The 19,262-nt window shown below is 52.1% G+C and overlaps 6 protein-coding genes across 6 annotated transcripts; 3 read left to right on the top strand and 3 right to left on the bottom strand.

Moving 5' to 3' along the window:
- Positions 1-44: 44 nt before the first annotated feature.
- CTRU02_211683 (histone acetyltransferase) lies at positions 45-1,829 on the bottom strand (the record flags this gene model as incomplete). The annotated part of the gene is made up of 2 exons (XM_036733737.2): positions 45-1,477; positions 1,535-1,829. 2 exons carry the CDS (start codon positions 1,827-1,829, stop codon positions 45-47), a joined length of 1,728 nt encoding a protein of 575 aa, XP_036574531.2.
- A 610-nt stretch (positions 1,830-2,439) lies between these two features.
- Positions 2,440-3,761, top strand: CTRU02_211682 (succinyl-synthetase alpha; the record flags this gene model as incomplete). The annotated part of the gene is made up of 4 exons (XM_070205685.1): positions 2,440-2,609; positions 2,796-2,951; positions 3,015-3,103; positions 3,172-3,761. 4 exons carry the CDS (start codon positions 2,440-2,442, stop codon positions 3,759-3,761), a joined length of 1,005 nt encoding a protein of 334 aa, XP_070060498.1.
- Positions 3,762-4,966: 1,205 nt separating this feature from the next.
- Positions 4,967-5,870, bottom strand: CTRU02_211681 (ubiquitin-conjugating enzyme; the record flags this gene model as incomplete). Its single annotated transcript, XM_036733736.1, has 3 exons — positions 4,967-5,141; positions 5,221-5,495; positions 5,610-5,870. The coding sequence occupies 3 exons, from the start codon at positions 5,868-5,870 to the stop codon at positions 4,967-4,969; spliced, it is 711 nt and encodes a 236-aa protein (XP_036574529.1).
- Positions 5,871-7,181: 1,311 nt separating this feature from the next.
- On the top strand, positions 7,182-8,312 carry CTRU02_211680 (gag protein; the record flags this gene model as incomplete). Its single annotated transcript, XM_036732903.2, has 1 exon — positions 7,182-8,312. One exon carries the CDS (start codon positions 7,182-7,184, stop codon positions 8,310-8,312), a length of 1,131 nt encoding a protein of 376 aa, XP_036575426.2.
- Positions 8,313-14,744: 6,432 nt separating this feature from the next.
- Positions 14,745-16,227, top strand: CTRU02_211679 (26s protease regulatory subunit 4; the record flags this gene model as incomplete). The annotated part of the gene is made up of 3 exons (XM_036732899.1): positions 14,745-14,807; positions 14,864-15,670; positions 15,721-16,227. 3 exons carry the CDS (start codon positions 14,745-14,747, stop codon positions 16,225-16,227), a joined length of 1,377 nt encoding a protein of 458 aa, XP_036575423.1.
- Positions 16,228-17,092: 865 nt separating this feature from the next.
- Positions 17,093-18,226, bottom strand: CTRU02_211678 (uncharacterized protein; the record flags this gene model as incomplete). Its single annotated transcript, XM_036732900.1, has 1 exon — positions 17,093-18,226. The coding sequence occupies one exon, from the start codon at positions 18,224-18,226 to the stop codon at positions 17,093-17,095; it is 1,134 nt and encodes a 377-aa protein (XP_036575422.1).
- Positions 18,227-19,262: the final 1,036 nt, after the last annotated feature.

Here is a 19,262-nt window from a genome sequence, read left to right as displayed (position 1 = left end):
GGCGTAGGCTCGTCCACTAAGACGCATGGCTAACTGCACTCCCTTCAGCTGGCCTCGTCTGGCCCAGGTCGGCCGTCGAGCCACTTGCTCATGTACGGACCGTCAAGCCAGTACCCAAGCTTGGCGTAATAACTCCTCACACCAACACCAGAAATGACACTAATCTTCTCGCTGCCATGCTCGTCCCTCGCAATCCTCTCCGCTTCTTCCATGAGAAGCGTACCGAAACCCTGGTGCTGGAACTTCTTCGGGTCGCGAGCGTGCACCGGCACGGCTGTACCGTACACGTGCAGCTCTCTTACAAGACTGGTAGGCTGGCCTACAAGCTCCTCGCGGTAGGTGTACTTCTCAGTGCACTTGCGCAGACGTAGCAGGGCCACAAGAATGTCCTGCTTCGGATCCTCATATGCGAGGAACGTCTCCCATCCACCGTTGGCTGTGTAGTCTCGCCTTACCAGCTCGATCTGGTTGGGTCGAATTTTGTTCTTCACCTCGTTTACACCGACCTCACGCGTCCGGACGTCTCGGCATGTGGTGCCAAAGTCCTTCATTCTTGCCAGCGCCAGTTCTCTCAGGTTACCGTTCTCAACACCGGATGTAACCAGAGGCATGGGAATGTCTCGCTGGACACGGTAGATACGGGTCCATGGCGGAATCAACGCCAATATCCTGGCGACGAGATCAATGAGCCCGTTTGGTGTGTAATTCTGGTACCGACCCGTTCGCCACAGCTCGTATAAACCAGTACCTCTGATGACGAGGGTAGGGTAAATCTTGAGACCGTCCGTACGGAAAGCGGGGCTCTCAAAGTATTCACGGAACTGGTCCAGGTCTCTCTCCATGCCCACGTTCGGCAGGTCAGGCATCATGTGGCTGACAACTTTGAAACCGGCGTCCTTAGCAAGGCAGAACGTCTCAGCAACCGCAGCAACGGTGTGACCACGATTTGTGTCTCTCGCAACGTCTTCATACAACGACTGGACACCAATTTCCAATCTTGTACAGCCGTACCGCAACATGTCCGTCAAATGAGGCTGCCAGCAGTAATCGGGTCTCGTCTCGATTGTGATGCCGACGCACTTGATGTTGCTCATCTCGCTGGCTTCCACGGCCTCGTCCACATTTGAAGTCTGGTAGCCACTCAGGGCATTGTGTAGCTGGGCGATAAAGTCCTCTCTGTATGATACAGGCAGGGACATGAAAGTACCACCCATAATGATGTATTCGACTTTGTCGACTGAGTGACCTAGGGATTTGAGCTGATCGACTCGGCCGCGGGCCTGCTCAAAGGGATCATATCGTGCTCGAATGGCACGCATCGATGTGGGTTCATATCCGGTATAGGATTGCGTGCTGTATTCGAAGTCGGAGTCGGGACCACCAGGGCAGTAGACGCAGATGTTGCCAGTGTAGGCAATATGCGGACACCTGTGAGGCTTGCACATGACGGCTACGACGGCAATACCAGATGACGTTCCTAGAAGGCATTAACACACTTAATACACCACTACGTAAAAGGAGGGAAAAAACGCACGAATTGGCTTTGCGATGAGCTTCGGCAGAATATATTTCTTGTAGTGTTCCGGAATCGCAGCGATAATGGCTGTCAAGGGCGGGATGTTGCCGAGCTTGTGCTTCCGCGAAAACTTGTTGCGCAGGGAGTTGAGGTTGAGATCCCTCTGAGGTTTCTTGGGGTCGCGAACAGCCTCATGGTCCTCGATCAGGGCGTTGGCAATGTCTGCACAGCATCGTAGGAAGCGCTCATTCTCGGGAGGCAAATTGTCGTTCTTGGTCCGCGTCTTGGTGACGGTGGCGGTCGCGGTCGCCATTTTATTGGATTTTAGTGTCTTGGAGGCCTATTTGATTCGTAAAATCTCAGTCATTCCGCTTCAGATGCCTGTCGTATCTTCGTGAGGATCAAAATGTTCAAAGCGCTGTCGAGTCAGAGTTGCAGGTGGTAGTCAACGTCCCTCACATTGGGAAATTTTGGAGGCACCGTCGAATGCATGTAGAGGGATGGTGGGGTAATCAGCCACATCTATGAAGTCTCGCACCGCCACATGTCAAAACCGCATACCATAAGTGGGGGGGCTGACCGTGCTCTATCCTGGCGGTCCAATTGGCCCGGCCGGATCAACCACCCTTACCGACTGGCGCGGGTTTTCCCGGGCTACAGTCCCCGTGGCTCGCGCTGCAGACCCGGTTGTCTCGAAAGAGCTCGGTTCAAGTTTTGCTTGGTGCCAGTTCGACCCTTCTTTTTCGGAAAGTGACGTGAATTGCTGCAGCTGTCTCTTTTGATACACCCGTATCTCTACCGTCTTTTCTTTCCTCGGCCCTCTCCCCTCCGTCCCCGACGTCCATATTCTCCCTTAATTGCGCTGCAATCTTGCTGCGCATCCTTCCCTTACACGTTTACACGTAACCATCCAGACGCCCATCATGCAGGCTTTCGCGAGACAGATGCGCCCAGCAGGCAAGCTGCTGAACCAGACCGCGAGACGGTCCTACAGCGCTTCCTCGGCCAGCCCTTACTCCAAGACTATCGACAACCTGCGCATCAACTCCGAGACCAAGGTCCTCTTCCAGGGTTTCACCGGCAAGCAGGGAACGTAAGTGGTGTTATCTTTGTCCGAGCCGACCCCTGGCCCGATGATTTGGAGATATAAACACGCAATCGCAGAAAAGAAGCTAATAAGTGCTCGTATATAGTTTCCACGCGCAGCAGGCCATCGACTACGGTACGCAATGATATTTCCGACGCAATTGCGCTTTCCACGCGCTATCTAAGACATTTTCGAGGCTGATATATCTCTACAACGTTTAGGCACTAAGGTTGTTGGTGGAACGAACCCCAAGAAGGCCGGCCAGGAGCACCTGGGTCTCCCCGTCTTCGGCAACGTCAGCGAGGCCGTCAAGGAGACTGGTGCTACTGCTACCGCCATCTTCGTCCCGTATGTCATCATGTCGCGAGAAGTTTGAATTGCAGGACTTTCAAGGTTAACCCGAAGAAACAGTCCCCCTCTGGCTGCCGCCGGTATCGAGGAGGCCATCGCTGCCGAGATCCCCCTTGTCGTCTGCATCACTGAGGGTATTCCCCAGCACGGTATGTTGGCGTCTACCTCTGATGGAGCTCTTGAGGCACATGAATAGCTCTAATACTTACCAATCTAGACATGGTCCGCATCACCAACATGCTCAAGACTCAATCCAAGACGCGTCTCGTCGGCCCTAACTGCCCCGGTATCATCGCCCCCGGCCAGTGCAAGATCGGTATCATGCCCGGCTTCATCCACAAGCGCGGCCGTATCGGTATTGTCTCCCGTTCCGGCACTCTTACCTACGAGGCCGTCAACCAGACCACCCAGGCCGGCCTTGGCCAGTCTCTCGTCGTCGGTATCGGCGGTGACCCCTTCAGCGGCACCAACTTCATCGACTGCCTGAACGTCTTCCTCAAGGACGAGGAGACTGATGGTATCATCATGATTGGCGAGATTGGTGGTTCTGCCGAGGAGGACGCCGCTGACTTCCTCCGCGCCAACAACACCGTCAACGGTGGCAAGCCCGTTGTCTCCTTCATTGCCGGTATCTCCGCTCCCCCCGGCCGCCGCATGGGTCACGCCGGTGCCATCGTTTCTGGTGGCAAGGGTGGTGCCGACTCCAAGATCTCTGCCCTCCAGGCCGCTGGTGTCATTGTCGAGCCCTCTCCCGCCAGTCTCGGCAAGGCCCTGTACGACGAGTTCGTCCGCCGCGACCTTCTGTAAAGCGTTTGATTTCTTTCGAACCCCGACCGACCAAATAAAAGGCCGTGAAGAGGAGGATCATTCAGCTGTGTATGTAACATGTTAAAAGAAACTCGTTTGAAGCGTGGTAGCAGCCGCCGTAGGCGCCGGTAAAGACGCGTCCGGCGTGGTGGGATGAGGCGGTTTCTTGCATCGTACGTCGAGTAGTGTGTGCGTCGTCAAGATGTGTCAAGATGTTTGCCCGCTCCCCCAATAACTCGATAGACTGGAATTCGGCAACGCTGGACAGGACTGCGGAACAAACGAAAGGGGTGGAGGGATCTGGATTTCAAGCATCGCTGCGGGAGGACTCCCCCCCCCAGGTTTTGTATCTCAAATTCCATAAGCTGTAAACTTTTTTTTTTTTAACCGCGACCGCATACCGTTCCTCTCCGCATCTAATTCGTCCCCTTCGCGCCATCTCGGGATCCAGGGCCCTGCCGTCGTACGACTCCCCATACCCCCCCGATCTAGGGAGCAAGGGTCCCGTCTCCGAACCCCGAGGGGATCCTCGCGCGGGCCGACGCAAGAGAAAAATGGGGACAACAGATGCCGGATCAATGGATGCTGCTGGAGCCTTTTGACAGGTGTGTGACCTTTGAATCGCTTATTGAATCGCTTACTTACTACGTACTGGTTTTGTGTCTGCGACAAATACGCCGGCAGTATTGTATCTTACAAAGCCACACTCTTCGAGCATGATTCCAAAGCATAAAGAAAAAATGAAAAGAAATAGGAACAAGAAAAGTCATACAGACGCATATTCCTCATGCGTTATCCCCCTAAACGCCAAGTTCGTTATGCAGATAAGTCCCTCAAGAGACTGAAGCCAGGAGACAGGGAAAGTAGGGGAAAAAACCACATACCCGCGCTTCTCCCCCGCTTGTCTAGACCCGCCTAATCCTGGCCCTTCGGAACATTTAGCCATCCTATGTAAGCTGTCTTCGTGCCAACATGAGGTTTGGGTAAACGTATTGCAAAGAAAACTAAAAAAGAATCATAGCCCATGGGTCGCGGCACACCCTCGCCCGCTAAAAGCCATATCCGCCCAAGTAATGCCCCGCCGTTCTAAGATGTAATTGTTGACTCCCTGTTCGATGCATTGCCGCTTAAGTGGAACCTTTCCCCCAAGCTCGCTTGTTTCAAGCCTCTATTCGTGGAATGAGATGACGCTGAATATGGCTTGTTTATTGTTCGCCGAGAAGCCGGGCAGTGATGTCGCCCATGTACGCTTCCTCCAGTTCATAGTCCTCACCACCCATACGGTCAATGCCGACGAAGACAAAAGCCTCAACAACAGCATCAACCTCAAATCCCATGTTGACGAAGCGATCAACAAGATCCTTGTTGTAACCCTGATATCTATTTTGATCGGTCAGTCATAGCTCAAGGATGCCAACACTTCCATGTAATCGAGTGTCCATAGCACCGTAGAACGCACCTATTGCTATCATTGCTCTTGGCCTCGCCTGAATCCTCCTTGCGGTACTTTGTGGTGTCAAACTCGCGGGATGGAGCTCCGGCGTGCTTAACAGCCCACTCGTGCGCTTTCTTCGCGAAGCCCTCGGGGTTCTCGAGCATCATCTTGGCGACTTCGGCGTCTTGCGGGTCCTTGGGGTTAGGGAATTCGAGAAGCATGCGAAGCGAGAGAAGTGCCGTCTTGATCGTCTGCACAGGCGACCAGCCGCTGCCGAGTGTGTCGAGGCAGATTGCGCCCTGGGGATCAGTCAGTCAGTAAATGAAGCACATGGTCAACATTGAAGAGGTTAGAGAAGGATGAGACGTTTCTAGCAGAGGTGTGTATAGCTGGAAGAGCATGGCACGACTCACAGTTTGGCTGCTGATGTTGGGGTGCCAGATCTTGGTATCGAACTTGATGATGGGCGACTTGAATGGGTAGCTATCGGGAATCTTGATGTCGACTTGGTACTGTCCACCAGCATAAGGGGTGTCTGGAGGGGCTGGGAATGATCCCTTGAGGTGCAGCAAGTTCGACTCGTCAATGGGAGCAGCGTAGACGCCTGAGTTGTCCTTGTCTGCGCGGATGTCCATCAGCTCCTTGGCGATTCGTCGCTCCTTGGGGCTGGACATGATGTCTGTTGTAGGCCGGGGTTCTGTGTGTAGTGATTCTGGGCCTTCAGTTGGTCTGTTTGCTATTCGTGTTGATATTCGGTATTCTGAAGCAACAGTTTGTAGTGTTGTCCAAGTTCAGGATTTCTTGCGTAAATGGTGCGAGGGACTGTACGGGTCGGATCTTTTGGAGGGGGAGGAGCCGACGACGTACGTTCCCTCCAGAAAGATGATGCTAGAATGGCCCGTGCAACGGCGCTAAAATAGCGCCCTCTGATTGTCAGGGCCAGCCTGGGAGGGGCGACCTGGGCACCAACCGAAGGGGCCTGCGGGGTTGGAAAGGTGCGGAAAAGGTGCCAAGTCTGTCAGGCATGTCACTGGACACTGCAGTCAAGTTTAACGCTGGTCGTGCTATCCAGTCATGGTGCAACAAAGATGCTCGACCTGTAGTTATTACGGTGTACACTGAATCGTTTTGATTCCTTACTGGACAAGTGGGGTTGGGATTTCGTCTGAGGAGGTCATGACTTTAGATTGTAACTTTTTGCTCAGGCGCAGCTTTCAAACCCATTGAAGGTTGACACTATCCATACATAGTTTTGAGGCGCCACCTTCCTTCAATTTAAGTACTGTACAGAAGCTTCCGCCTGTACAGCTGATATGGCTTCTTTTCACATATAATACACGTCAGTTAGCTTTGACACTATTTCAGCGAACCGAGCGATGAATCGAAGACGTCCTTTGTCAACCACAAGGACCTCCTGCATCAATTGCTAACTGACCTGTATTGGGTGTCTTGGTAGTTTTTAGTTAATGTTAGAAGCCTTTTTCCAATAATTCCACTTTAATGGGTCAAATTTGGCCGCCATACAAGGCAAACTCCAAAGGGCGACAGTGAAATGGATGCCTTCTTAGGCAGTCGCATCAAGCCTGTGGAGTATGAATACTAATGTCAAAAAGGGTGGTAGGCCAGGGGCGCTGGAAGCGATGCACACGCAGAGCGCCTAGGATGCCAGGAAGGCGCTAGGAGGAATGTTTGGCCGAGGACCGCGCTAGGTGCGCTTAGTCACAGGGAACACGCCGGAAGAAGGCGCGTAAGGGATACGGACAGGTCTTAGGAAAAGAAGAAGCACAATACACATCACGATTGACCCCTGAATGTGCGCCTACGAATATTCGAACAATTAACAGTCTGATTACCTACCAATTGGCCTACCTACAGGCAAAACGAAGCTATTCGAAGATCCGATCAACTGCAAAACACACGAACACCCCGTTTACGTCCCTCAAAACCCACGCGATAAGCCCGAATCAATAACGACATAAGCAAAGATGGAATCCATTGTCCTCAACAACCCCAGTCAATGGCCAACCTGGTATAAGGTTTTCCAGGGTAAAGCCACCGACTTGGACGTCTGGGAGCAAGTGGATCCCGGCGCCGAAAACCCCGAGAAGCGGATGCCGAAGCCGGAGCCTCCGGCCTTCTCCGACTACAAGAAGAAAGGTATACCGCGACATACCCGCGGATCAATCATCGAGGTGTCACAGACACCAGATATCGAAGAAGTTCGATCGAACGAGACGGCTAGACGCCTCCAAGACCTTGTCAAGGAGGACCGTGAGGAGTATGTACAGCTCCGGAGCGACTACAACCATGATATCCGTATCTACGAGCGTGAAGCGGCTGCTCTACGAGAGCTCCGCAACTGGGTCCTATCGACAGCAGCCGAGAAGTACGTCAATGCGTGCTGTAAACCTACGGAGACCCTCCACGCCTGGATGGTCAAGCTGAAGGGCGTGGCCTCGATCTCGAACAATGAACAAAAGAGCGCCGCGCGTGAGGAGTACGAGAAGACCGTCAAGCAAGCGGCTACAAAGCGGATAACCACGAAGGCCGAGATCGAGAACTGGCTCGAGCAATGGGAGGCCGCAATGTTGAAGGGACAAGAGGTCAACCTTGCCCAGACAAGGGACTTCAGCGAGTGGAGCGAGGACTTCCTAAAGGTCATTGCGAAGACCGCTATTTCTGCGTTCCACGCCACGTTCGAGGCGAAGTTCCACGAGTCGGACAACCCCTCGATCAGCGAGATCTCTGCGGAAGTACGACGATATATACGAATCCACGCAGATACCCTATCGACAGGACCAAGAGCCTCAAGAGGTGCCTTTGCCACAACAAGAGAAGGACCCAAGGAGACCATGCCTCGGAGTACAACCAAGAAGCGACATAGGGCCGCCGATTCGCGGACCCAAAACGAGATGCCAACGTGTCACGGATGTGATCTGCCACGACACCTACTTGCCAACTGCTTCTACTGCTTCCCAGAGGAAGCGTATGAAGGATGGAGGCCCAGCAACGACATCATGAAGAAGGTCACCGAGCGTCTCAAGGCCGATGACGACCTCGCGGACCGCGTGAAGAAGATCCGTGAACAACGCGAGAAGGAAGCGAAGCAGACCTGACTGTATGGTCGGTGTATGGGGTCAGCCAACGCATCGTGGAGGAAGCAGTATACGAGTGACCGTTCTGCGTTCATGATCCGGACTGAGTACCCCTTACACAACTCTGCGATATACGACTCAGGATCATCGCTACACGTGTTCAACAACCGGGCTCGATTCTCAGGTTTCAGAGCAGCTGAACCAGGGGATTACCTATGGGCAGGAGCCTCACAAGTCCCAATCCTAGGGTATGGAAACGTGGATATAACGGCTGACGCTGAGCGGGGGAAGAAGGTAAGACTCCGCTTATACAACGTCGCTTACTGCGAAGAATTCGCAACGAATCTAGTCTCCTACCGCCTTCTACGGCAACGAGGGATGTGGTGGGATAACCGCCCAGGCCAGAATTGCGTACGAAGAGCGGATGGGACACTCGTCTGCTACCTTCACGATCTCCATGGACAACAGGTTATCGAGGACAATACCAAAGCAGGATTCGTCACGCAGGCGAAGCAGCGCCACACATCGTTTACACCGCGCAAAAGACTCGCAGGAAGACCGTTCAGATAGCACCAGAGACTAGGTCACCCGGGCGAGGGGGTGCTGGAGCACCTCGTCAACGCCTCTCGAGGCGTGAAGATCATGGGTGACCTACGCAACAAGCTGCCTGACTGCTCAGCGTGTAGAAAAGGGAAGACAAGACGAATTGTTCGACGTGCCCCACGCGAGTCTATAGCGTGGGCAAAACCAGGATCAAGAGTGGCGTTCGACTTTCACTCGATTAGCCCTCAAGGATACGGAGGCTATATGTCTACGGTAATACTCTCTGACCGACTAACAGGATACTCGTGGGACTACTACCTTAAGGACCGTACAACAGAGACGCTCCTCGAGGTATTCGATCTCTTCATGGCCATGATGAAGACGCAATATAATATACAGGTCAAAGTCTTCGAATGTGACCGCGAGGTTGCAACGATTCATCAGCAAGTCGCCACTCACCTTCAATCTCAAGGGGTGGTCCTCGAACCCTCTGCGCCCAATACGCAGGCCCAGAACGGAGGCGCCGAGCGAATCGCAGCAGTTATCAAGGAGAAGGCTAGGACCCTTCGCGAGGCAGGCAAGTTCCCTGAGATGCTGTGGCCCGAAATCGTTGCCGCCGCGACGTATTTATACAACAGGACGCCGTCAGCGGCGCGCGGCTGGAAAACGCCCTTCGAACGGTTCCATAATCAGTTTCGCGGCCCAGATCTCGGGAAGCCTCATCAAGCCCACCTTCGAGCGTACGGCTGCAAAGTGTATGCGCTCACAACAGACGCACAGCTGGGCAGGAATAAGTCGAGAAAGCTTCAACCGAGAGGATGGATAGGCTACCTCATTGGGTACAGTACTAGCAACTCCTACCGCGTGTGGAATCCGCTTACTGCCCGCGTTATCACAACGCGAGACGTTGTGTTCAGGGAAACCGAGTTCTTTAATAGAGATATCAACGAGCTGCGGGATGACCTCAAAGACCTCGACGTGAACGAGCTCAACGCTCTTCTCGCGCGACTAGAGGTCTCGCCCACAGGGATAACATCTCCAGAGTACGCACACACCGCAGACGAAGAAGTCGATGAAGTCCAGTACATTGAAGACGAAGAGGCACAAGAATACACCGCACCGCCGTCGCCTAAGTACGTGGAGTCACGATTCGAACTCAATACACCACCGCGGACGCCACCCACCTCGTTCTTCGCAGGCCTTGAGGAGGCACTCGGAGTGAAGGGGTGGAGGAAGAGACGTGCTTCGATCGCTCCTGAGGCGGTTCATGCACGCGAATCGATCCACGAAGAGTTTCCAATTACCACTCCGCGTACCTCCTAGCAAGCCGCTTTCCTCGGCAGCACTAGAACGGGTAGAAAACGAGTGAAGATGAAGCAAAAGGCGAAGAACGCCGATACCAGCCTGGAAGCGGTAGTATGTTGGAACAACAGACTCGAAGGTCTCACCGTAGCCGGACGTGGTAATGGTATGAACCCTGCCCCTGGGCCCAGGAGGAGTCTTAGAAACCCTGGGTGTGAGCGTGCCTTCGACCTCCGTCAGGGAAGAAACCACGTTGATTCGAGGGTAAAGGAAGACCTTCCCTCTGGGCTAAGCTCCCACAACGGTAGGCCCGTGTCAGGTGACGGGGGGCCCGCGGTTGAGACCGTGGCCTCTAGCGTTCCGGGAGAGGACCGTCCTCTGCCCCAGCGAAAAAGCCAAGCAGGCGTACTACCCCCAGTGCCTCAGAAACATGCCGATCTATACGGCCACCCCTACGAGAGGGGATTCCGAGAAGCGGAAGAGAAGCACCTCGCGAGCCACGATGAGATAGATACATACGTCGTCGTGGACCGTAGAGAAGCCGCCGGGCACCAGATTCTGGGTTGCCGGTGGGTATACGTCTATAAAACGGACGAGAAGGGAGCACTCCAGAAACTCAAGGCAAGGATCGTTGTTCGAGGAGATCAACAGGCTAAAAACGCTTTCAAGGATACATACGCTGCGACCCTCGCTGGACAATCGTTCCGAACCCTTATTGCCACCGCGGCCCAGCAAGATCTTACCTTACTACAGTACGACGCAGTTAATGCCTTTGTCCACGCTCCGATCGACGAGACAGTATATATAGAGTTTCCACCGGGCCATGAGCAGCAGGGGAAGGTCCTGCGGCTGAAGAAGGCTCTATACGGCCTTCGCAGGTCCCCTCTACTGTGGCAACGGCATCTAGAGAACGGTCTGAAAGCAATGGGGATGGAACGCGTCGCAGGCGAGAATTGCTGCTGGCGGAAGGGACGCGTGCTCTTCTTCTTCTATGTCGACGACTGTGTTCTCGCGTTTCCCCCTGAGTGTAGAAACGCTGCTGAGCGCCTCATTAACGGGCTCAAAGAGAAGTACCACCTGGAAGGCGGAGACCCTCTTCACTAGTTTCTAGGAATCGAGGTCACGCGCGACCGAGCCAAGAAGAAAATCTGGCTATCTCAGGCAGCATACGCACAGAAGATCGCACGGTTGATTGGTCAAGGCACACATAAAGGATCACAGAGGAAGAACACTCGATTTACGACACCTATGACGAACGAGGAGCTACTGCCCGCCGAGGAGCACGCCTCAAAGAGCGAAATAACGGCATACCAACGAAAGATTGGATCGATCCTATACTTAGCGGTGATGACGCGCCCCGATATCGCCTTTGCTGCAAGCCGTCTGGCGAGGTTTAACCAGAATCCCTCTCAGAAGCATCATCGCGCTGCAGATCGAGTATTGCGGTACATCTTGGACACCTGCTTCCTTAGTCTCGAGTACGATGGCAACAACAAGAGTTTCGAAGTCGCATCAGACGCCAGCTTCGCAGATAACTCGCTAGATCGAAAGAGCTCTCAGGCGTACGCACTACGGCTTGCTGGAGGATTGATCGGATGGAGAGCGAACAAACAAGACACAGTCACAACATCAACGACAGAAGCAGAGCTTCTCGCCCTCTCACAAGCAGCACGCGAAGCTATATTCGTTAGCCGTCTGTTGAGTGCTCTTAATACGACGATTCCAAGCGGCGGAATAACGATCCAGTGCGACAACCTCCAGACGATTCGAATAGTAACTGAGGAACTCGTGACTCTAAAGACGAGGCTTCGTCACGTTGATATACACAACCACTGGTTGAGACAGGAGGTTGAGAACGGCACCATCAACGTCGTCCACACACCAACGAAAGACCTTGTTGCGGACGGACTCACGAAGAGCCTCGCAAGGCAACCGTTTGAAGACTTCATAAAACAGCTCAACTTGGTGAAGAAGGAGACGGAACCACTACGCGAAGAGAGGGACCCTCTCGCAGAGACCGCATGGAGCGGAGGGATCTTTGAAGGAGGAGAGGAATAAGGAAGAAGTCGGTTGGCCTGCCACCCCTAAGGGTAGCCTCCGCTGCTGCGTATGAAGCGCGCAGGAGCGCCCTAGGACCGAGGTCTCGAGCCGCGAAGGCTAAAGGGGTGTGTCAAAAAGGGTGGTAGGCCAGGGGCGCTGGAAGCGATGCACACGCAGAGCGCCTAGGATGCCAGGAAGGCGCTAGGAGGAATGTTTGGCCGAGGACCGCGCTAGGTGCGCTTAGTCACAGGGAACACGCCGGAAGAAGGCGCGTAAGGGATACGGACAGGTCTTAGGAAAAGAAGAAGCACAATACACATCACGATTGACCCCTGAATGTGCGCCTACGAATATTCGAACAACTAAACTATCGGTTAACGTCCCACACCCACTTCTGGGCACCCCCCACATTTGGGCACCCCATTTACACCAAAAACGCCGTTTTTCGAAATTCTATATTAAACTAACTACTATACTTACTAAGAAAAGAAAATATATATAAACTATGTTAAGTATAATTATAGCCATCTAATTTTTATAAAGGTTTAAATATAATAATAGTTATAATATAGAAGTTTAAAACTAAAAGCTTTAAAATGTTAGTAGATACTAGTAACTTACTAGTATTCCTTAACATTAGAAAAATATATTTTCGCTCATATATACTTATTTAAAAAATCTAGGAAATTAATATTTATACTTATTAAAAGTATATAATTATATCTAAAAGAGATTTAAAAGTATTACTTTAGTAAATATAGTATAATTAAGGGTTAAAATTCTATAATAGAAACTTTTCTTAAGGGAAATTTTAAAATATTATTCTAAGCTTAAAGAATTTTTTACTAAGTATAAGAATATATAAATCTACTATATCTTACTTAAAAATTCTAATCATATTAGTTAAATATCTCTACCTATTTTATATATTAAGATATAGGCTAGGTAAATTAGTATTATAAATGTTAAACCTTGAATTTATAATACTTATTATCAATAATACTAGTATATAGCTACTTAAGTATTATAATTAAGTCTTAATCTATTTAATATATATTTATTCTCTTTAATAAGTAAAGTATTTAGTTTAATATAGAATTTCGAAAAACGGCGTTTTTGGTGTAAATGGGGTGCCCAAATGTGGGGGGTGCCCAGAAGTGGGTGTGGGACGTTAGCAGATACTACATGGAGTATACCCATGACTGAAGATGTTAAACAATCTCAATTTCCAATGTGGCAGACGGGTTATGTTTCACTTCCACGAAAAAGTCACTGATGGTTCAAATCAAATAAATATTGTCAGAAATAAGAAGCTGTAACAGTTTGAAACGAATGTTATTGAATTTAAGAGTACCAAAGTTTGGTATTGTCGAATTTAAGTGAGTTTTAAGATTTCATGCTCATATTTTCTTCATCTTTTATATGTGTTCATGTTAATTAAATTCAAATTATTCATGTTCATGTTTATAGTAAACATAAAATCTATCCAAACATATGCCACAAAAAACATATTTTCCCAAAATGGCGTCTGAATGAATATATGAGTTTGGAGGTAAAGTGGATATTGTCTGGCGAAGGTCTCTGAAAGGATCTAATTCGTAAAACGCTGCAATGATACTAAGTGGTGTTGAGGATACGGAGAGCATGGTGATGGCAGAATGTGGAGGTCCATTGTGACACACTTGCCTAGTTCCCCAGCGTAGGATACACACACTACGGTGTGACCTGAACAGGGCACTGATGCATAGCTGGAGTGATAATTTACAAATGCAGCTGGCTTAAGCGCCGACATTTCGTCTGCAGATGGCGAGTGTGGGGAGATAATGGCATTGATTTAAGAGGTAGATGAGCACCATGACCTACGTCACTCAACTCAATGTATGTGCCAGTAATAAGTTCTTTGGCATCCTAGGCAAGACATTTTATGACAACCAACACCAGAAACCCAGAAAATACACAGAGGAGGCCGAAATGTACAATAGGCCCTGGCGGACGAAAGATGTCATTATGTGACCGAGGACTGAACGATGAGCCAAAGGGGCAAATCGCGAACCCGGAAAGACAATATTCGGAGAAACTTCATCATAGTTAAAATCGAAGAGTATGCTTATAATTATCTCACCCGACCTAGACTACTCAACTTTCCCTTTTTCAAGCAGCATGCCTTACCTACTTGGCTGGCAACAGTGGTTGATGCTACGAATGAAACCCGACGGCTGACTCAGCTGAGTGACTAAGCTGACTCAAAGATCACGTGAAAGGTGGACAGGCTTGCCGGAAATGGGTTAGACCTGAGCACGCGTTCCTCTGCCGCCTGCCGTGCCCTGTGCTTTGGTCCAGCTGGAAGGTAAGGTACAAGGCAGGTACTACCGCTGCTGTGATTACCTACGCAAGCAGTAGCAGCCTCGCCTTCTACCTACCCTGCTACCGTCTCCGGAATCCACCCAACTTCATCATCCATCATCACAAGCTCTCTCACCCACAACATCCGACCATCACGCCGAGTTTTTCCTTCGATTATCCACATAGACTACAGATAAAGAAGCTTCAGACGGAGAGTGCGCCAGAATGGGTCAGAACCAGTCGGGCATGGGTGGTGGAGGAGATGGCAAGGACGACAAGGACAAGAAGGTATGCATCACAACGCTCGTCCGCCCTTTGAAGACATCAGCTAACTGGCAATGTAGAAGGACAAGCCTAAGTACGAGCCTCCTCCGCGCCCAACCACCCGAGTCGGTCGCAAGAAGAGAAAGGCTGCTGGTACCAGCGCTGCAGCCAAGCTCCCCGCCGTCTTCCCCACCAGCAGATGCAAGCTCCGTCTGCTGCGTATGCAAAGAATCCACGATCATCTGATCCTCGAGGAAGAATATGTCGAGAATCAGGAACGTCTTCGCAGGGCCAAGGCAGCGAAGGAAGGTGCGGCAGTTGGCCCTGAGGGCGATGTTGACCGTCTCGCCGATGAGCGTGGTCGGGTTGACGACATGCGTGGCAGCCCAATGGGTGTTGGCACGTTAGAAGAGATGATTGACGATGACCACGCCATCGTGAGTAGCACTACTGGTCCTGAGTACTACGTCAGCATCATGAGCTTCGTCGACAAGGACTTGCTCGAACCTGGAGCTAGTGTCCTCCTTCACCACAAGAGCGTAAGCATTGTTGGTGTCCTTACAGACGATGCCGATCCCCTGGTTAGCGTCATGAAATTAGACAAGGCGCCAACGGAGTCATACGCCGACATTGGTGGTTTGGAGACACAGATCCAGGAAGTTCGAGAGTCAGTCGAGCTGCCTCTCCTTCATCCAGAGCTGTACGAGGAGATGGGTATCAAGCCACCCAAGGGTGTTATCCTCTACGGCGCTCCTGGTACCGGAAAAACGCTGCTTGCCAAGGCAGTCGCCAACCAGACCTCAGCTACTTTCTTGCGTATAGTAGGAAGCGAGCTTATTCAGAAGTACCTTGGTGACGGTCCCCGCCTTGTTCGCCAGCTCTTCCAGGTAAGCTTGATCTTATTGTCTGCTGCATTTCGCCACTAATATAGTACCAGGTTGCTGGCGAGAACGCCCCCTCGATTGTCTTTATTGACGAAATCGATGCCATTGGTACGAAACGTTACGACTCGACGTCCGGTGGTGAGCGCGAAGTCCAGAGAACCATGCTGGAACTCCTTAACCAGCTTGATGGTTTCGACGACCGTGGTGACGTCAAGGTCATCATGGCTACCAACAAGATCGAGACTCTTGACCCTGCCCTTATCCGTCCCGGCCGTATCGATCGAAAGATTCTGTTCGAGAACCCCGACCAGAACACCAAGCGCAAGATTTTCACACTCCACACCTCCAAGATGTCGCTCAACGACGACGTGGAGCTAGAGGAGTTTATCTCGCAGAAGGACGACCTCTCTGGTGCCGACATCAAGGCCATTTGCTCCGAGGCTGGTTTGCTCGCCCTTCGCGAGCGCCGTATGCGTGTGCAAATGGCAGATTTCCGCGCGGCCCGCGAGAGAGTTCTCCGGACCAAGCAGGAAAGCGAACCAGAGGGTCTGTACTTGTAGGTTGCAGAAATTCATGTGTATGAGTGCAAAGTTAGACGGCGGCGCCGACGGTCGGAGGCAATCAAAGGCAGCTACGATAGAGATAATGGCAAGCATGTCTGATGGCAGTGGTTTTGGTGTATTGTGGCATGGTAAATGGTCTGACTCTTGTGACATGGAACTGCGCCAAGCAGCTATTACTCCACGTAAACCTTACGTCTAGATGGCCGACTTTTGGGTGGCCAGGCGAAGTGCTTGAACCCAAATCCAAAGACCAAACAAACATAACAGACTTTTCCTGCATCCTCAGCATGAACAAGACAGATGCTATCCCACAAGAAACGACGTGCCCTTCACATTGATATTGTAAACCGATACAATTGGTCTTCAACGGTTAGCCGCTAAGGACACCTCCAGTGGTGGCGTTGTTTCTTACTAAGAAGCTGTCGAGCGGAAGCGTGCTGTTGTCCAAATGTAGAATTGACTATCAGTCCGCAGCATGATTCCCCAGGCGACGAAGACTGCTCATATAGATGAACTCTAAGTGAACCCGACACATCACTGTGTGCGCAGGAGACTGATGTGTGTCCGGCCTAGGCCATGCATAGCTGAGATCAAACGCTTACCGAAAAGGCTGTGCGGCTGTTCACGGTTCAGGGGTGGCCCCGGGGAGAGAGGGCGAATGTCTCGAAGCTTGTCTTCAGGTTCCCCGCTCATTCCGAACGATGTGAAGGCTGCTAGGGAATGGGAATCAAATTTGTGGTATTGTACGAGAAACGCATCCCGAGGCAAACCGTCGAACTCAAAAAAAAAAAAAAAAAAAAAACCAGAAACAATCGCTTCCATAAAACCATGTCAACAGCCGTGAATAAGAACTAAACAGAGGTCAATAACCCCTCCGGCTCAACCTCTCCTTCTCATCCATAACCGCTTCCTCTGTGATCCCCTCCTCACTTCCACACCTCCAAGCAGAAGCGACAGATGGCGTATACGCGGGCGCAGGCCTGCCATCCTCCATATCTGGAGGCGGTGTCGTATATCCCGGAGGAGTGATATCCCCCGGCGGACCCATCAGTGCGACCTCCCTCGCAATGGCGGGGTCGATGGAATATCTGCCCTCCATCGCCATGAGAGTCTGCCAAAGCGGTTGCGATCCCTCAGGCCACTCGGCCTGTAACGTCAGGATCTTCTTGGCGGAGATGCGCCGTTGTTCGTAGGCGACGCTGTTGCAGTCCTGCCGCGCGATGATGATTGTCCCGTCGATCTGAACGCCGGCCCAGAAGCCGCGGGACTTGATGTAGCTGAACATTGGCCTCGCCGTCTTTGAGAGCGCGGCTTCAACAGCGCCGCCCGTGCCGATGGGCCCAAGTGCTATGGACGATTCCGCGCCTAGTGAGACGCGCGGGTGGGTGAAGGCGGCGACCTGTGCCGGCGTGTTGAGCACGAGGACGCAGTCGTAGATATCCAGCCCGATCATGAAGCCGGCGCCGAGGGTCGAAACGAAGAAGGAAGATGGGGGTGACCAGGTCCCGTCCGGGCGGCGCGCTACGACGATGCCGGAGCCGGCGGCCAGAGAGCCCATGTACGCTCCCGCGCGGAGGGTGTTGAAGATTGCGAGTCCGGCACAGTGGGCGAGGATCTGGGGCGGGATTATCACCATGGATTTCACGCTGAGACCGAGCGGGTGGATGGGGGCCTTGTAGTTGGTGGGCGCCGGACCCGGGTCGTCGGTGAAGGAGTGGAGGATGCGCGCTGCCTTGGCGCACTCGCGGGCCATGGTCTGAGGGAAGAAGCCCTCTGCGCCGACGAGGTTCGCGGCCTTGTTGAAGGGAACGCCGGCTGCGGTTGTGATTTTGTGAACGTTGTGGCTGATGCCTCGGCCAGGGGGTTTCGGGACAGAGGAGGAGCGATGGCGGTGGAAAGAGAGGGAGATGCGGCGCTTGAGAGACAAGCGGGAGGACGAGGGCATTGAGGAGGTTAGTGATTGGTTTTCCTCATTGTTATCTGGATCTGGGGTCATGATGACGAAGAGGCTATCAAGGCGTATCTTGTAGCTTGGAATCTGGGTATTGAGCAAGTGACTGAGACTGTGTAAGTGAGTAAAAGAAGATGAAGAATTCAGATCAAAAAGAAAGCTCACGAGGCATGATATATATCAACCTCTATCATCAAAGCACATCTCACTCGAGAAGCAGCATCAAGGATGGCCCCCGATTATAACAAGCGGGGATGGAGTTACGAAGGTTGGGGGCATGGTATGAAGCTCGAGGAAGGTCTCGCCTCGCAAAAGGCCAATGAACGATGACCAACGAACCGGGACAACTCTGTTCATCCGCGCGGAGATCCGTAAGAAAAGATGGGTTCTAGTTCATGCCTGCGGGTGAGAACAACCGAAATAAGGCATTGTTGGAGGTGGTCTAGGCGGCGGAGGCAAACGGGAGACGAGACGGAAGAGCGAAGCAGGAGAAACGGAGCGATAACGACCGGGGCGGGGCTTGGGGGCAGTCCAGTCATCCCATCTTATCTTTCTATCCTTCTTTTTCCCACTTCCGCATGCTGCCATGGAAGGTTTGAGATAGGGTATGTTTCATGTCACGGCATGCGTAGTCCCCCCCCCCCCCCCCCCCCCCCCCCTTGGTTGAGGGAACGTAAAAATGCAAACAAGGTATGATGTATGGCTCCATGGAAGACAGCTTCAGTGAGTTGTGGGTGTTGAGAGCTACAATGGTGGCGCAGGTGGGAGGTGGTGCTGAGGCAGACTTCAATTTGGTCGTCGGTGAACCTGTCAAACGCGTAAGCGCCGTCGTAGTCTGGGTTTGGTTATTGATGAAGTTTATGTTGTTAAGCTGTTGCCATGGGTCTCACTGATGGTGCTGATATTGTAAGCTCGCAATATGTGCACAACAGCATGAGACCGGCCCGCGACGGAGAGCCGAATACGCCTTGTGGGGTGCAAGATACGTACCGTCGGTGGGATCCCAGCTGACGCACAGACCGGTGTTGCCACATATTGCCAAATTAGACCCCTACACTCAGCAATCGCAGAGTCTCTGTGG

The sequence above is a fragment of the Colletotrichum truncatum genome, assembly GCF_014235925.2.
Source record: "Colletotrichum truncatum strain CMES1059 chromosome Unknown Contig_0008, whole genome shotgun sequence".
In the NCBI taxonomy this organism is placed as follows: domain Eukaryota; kingdom Fungi; phylum Ascomycota; class Sordariomycetes; order Glomerellales; family Glomerellaceae; genus Colletotrichum; species Colletotrichum truncatum.
This window is presented reverse-complemented; position numbering and strand designations above follow the sequence as displayed.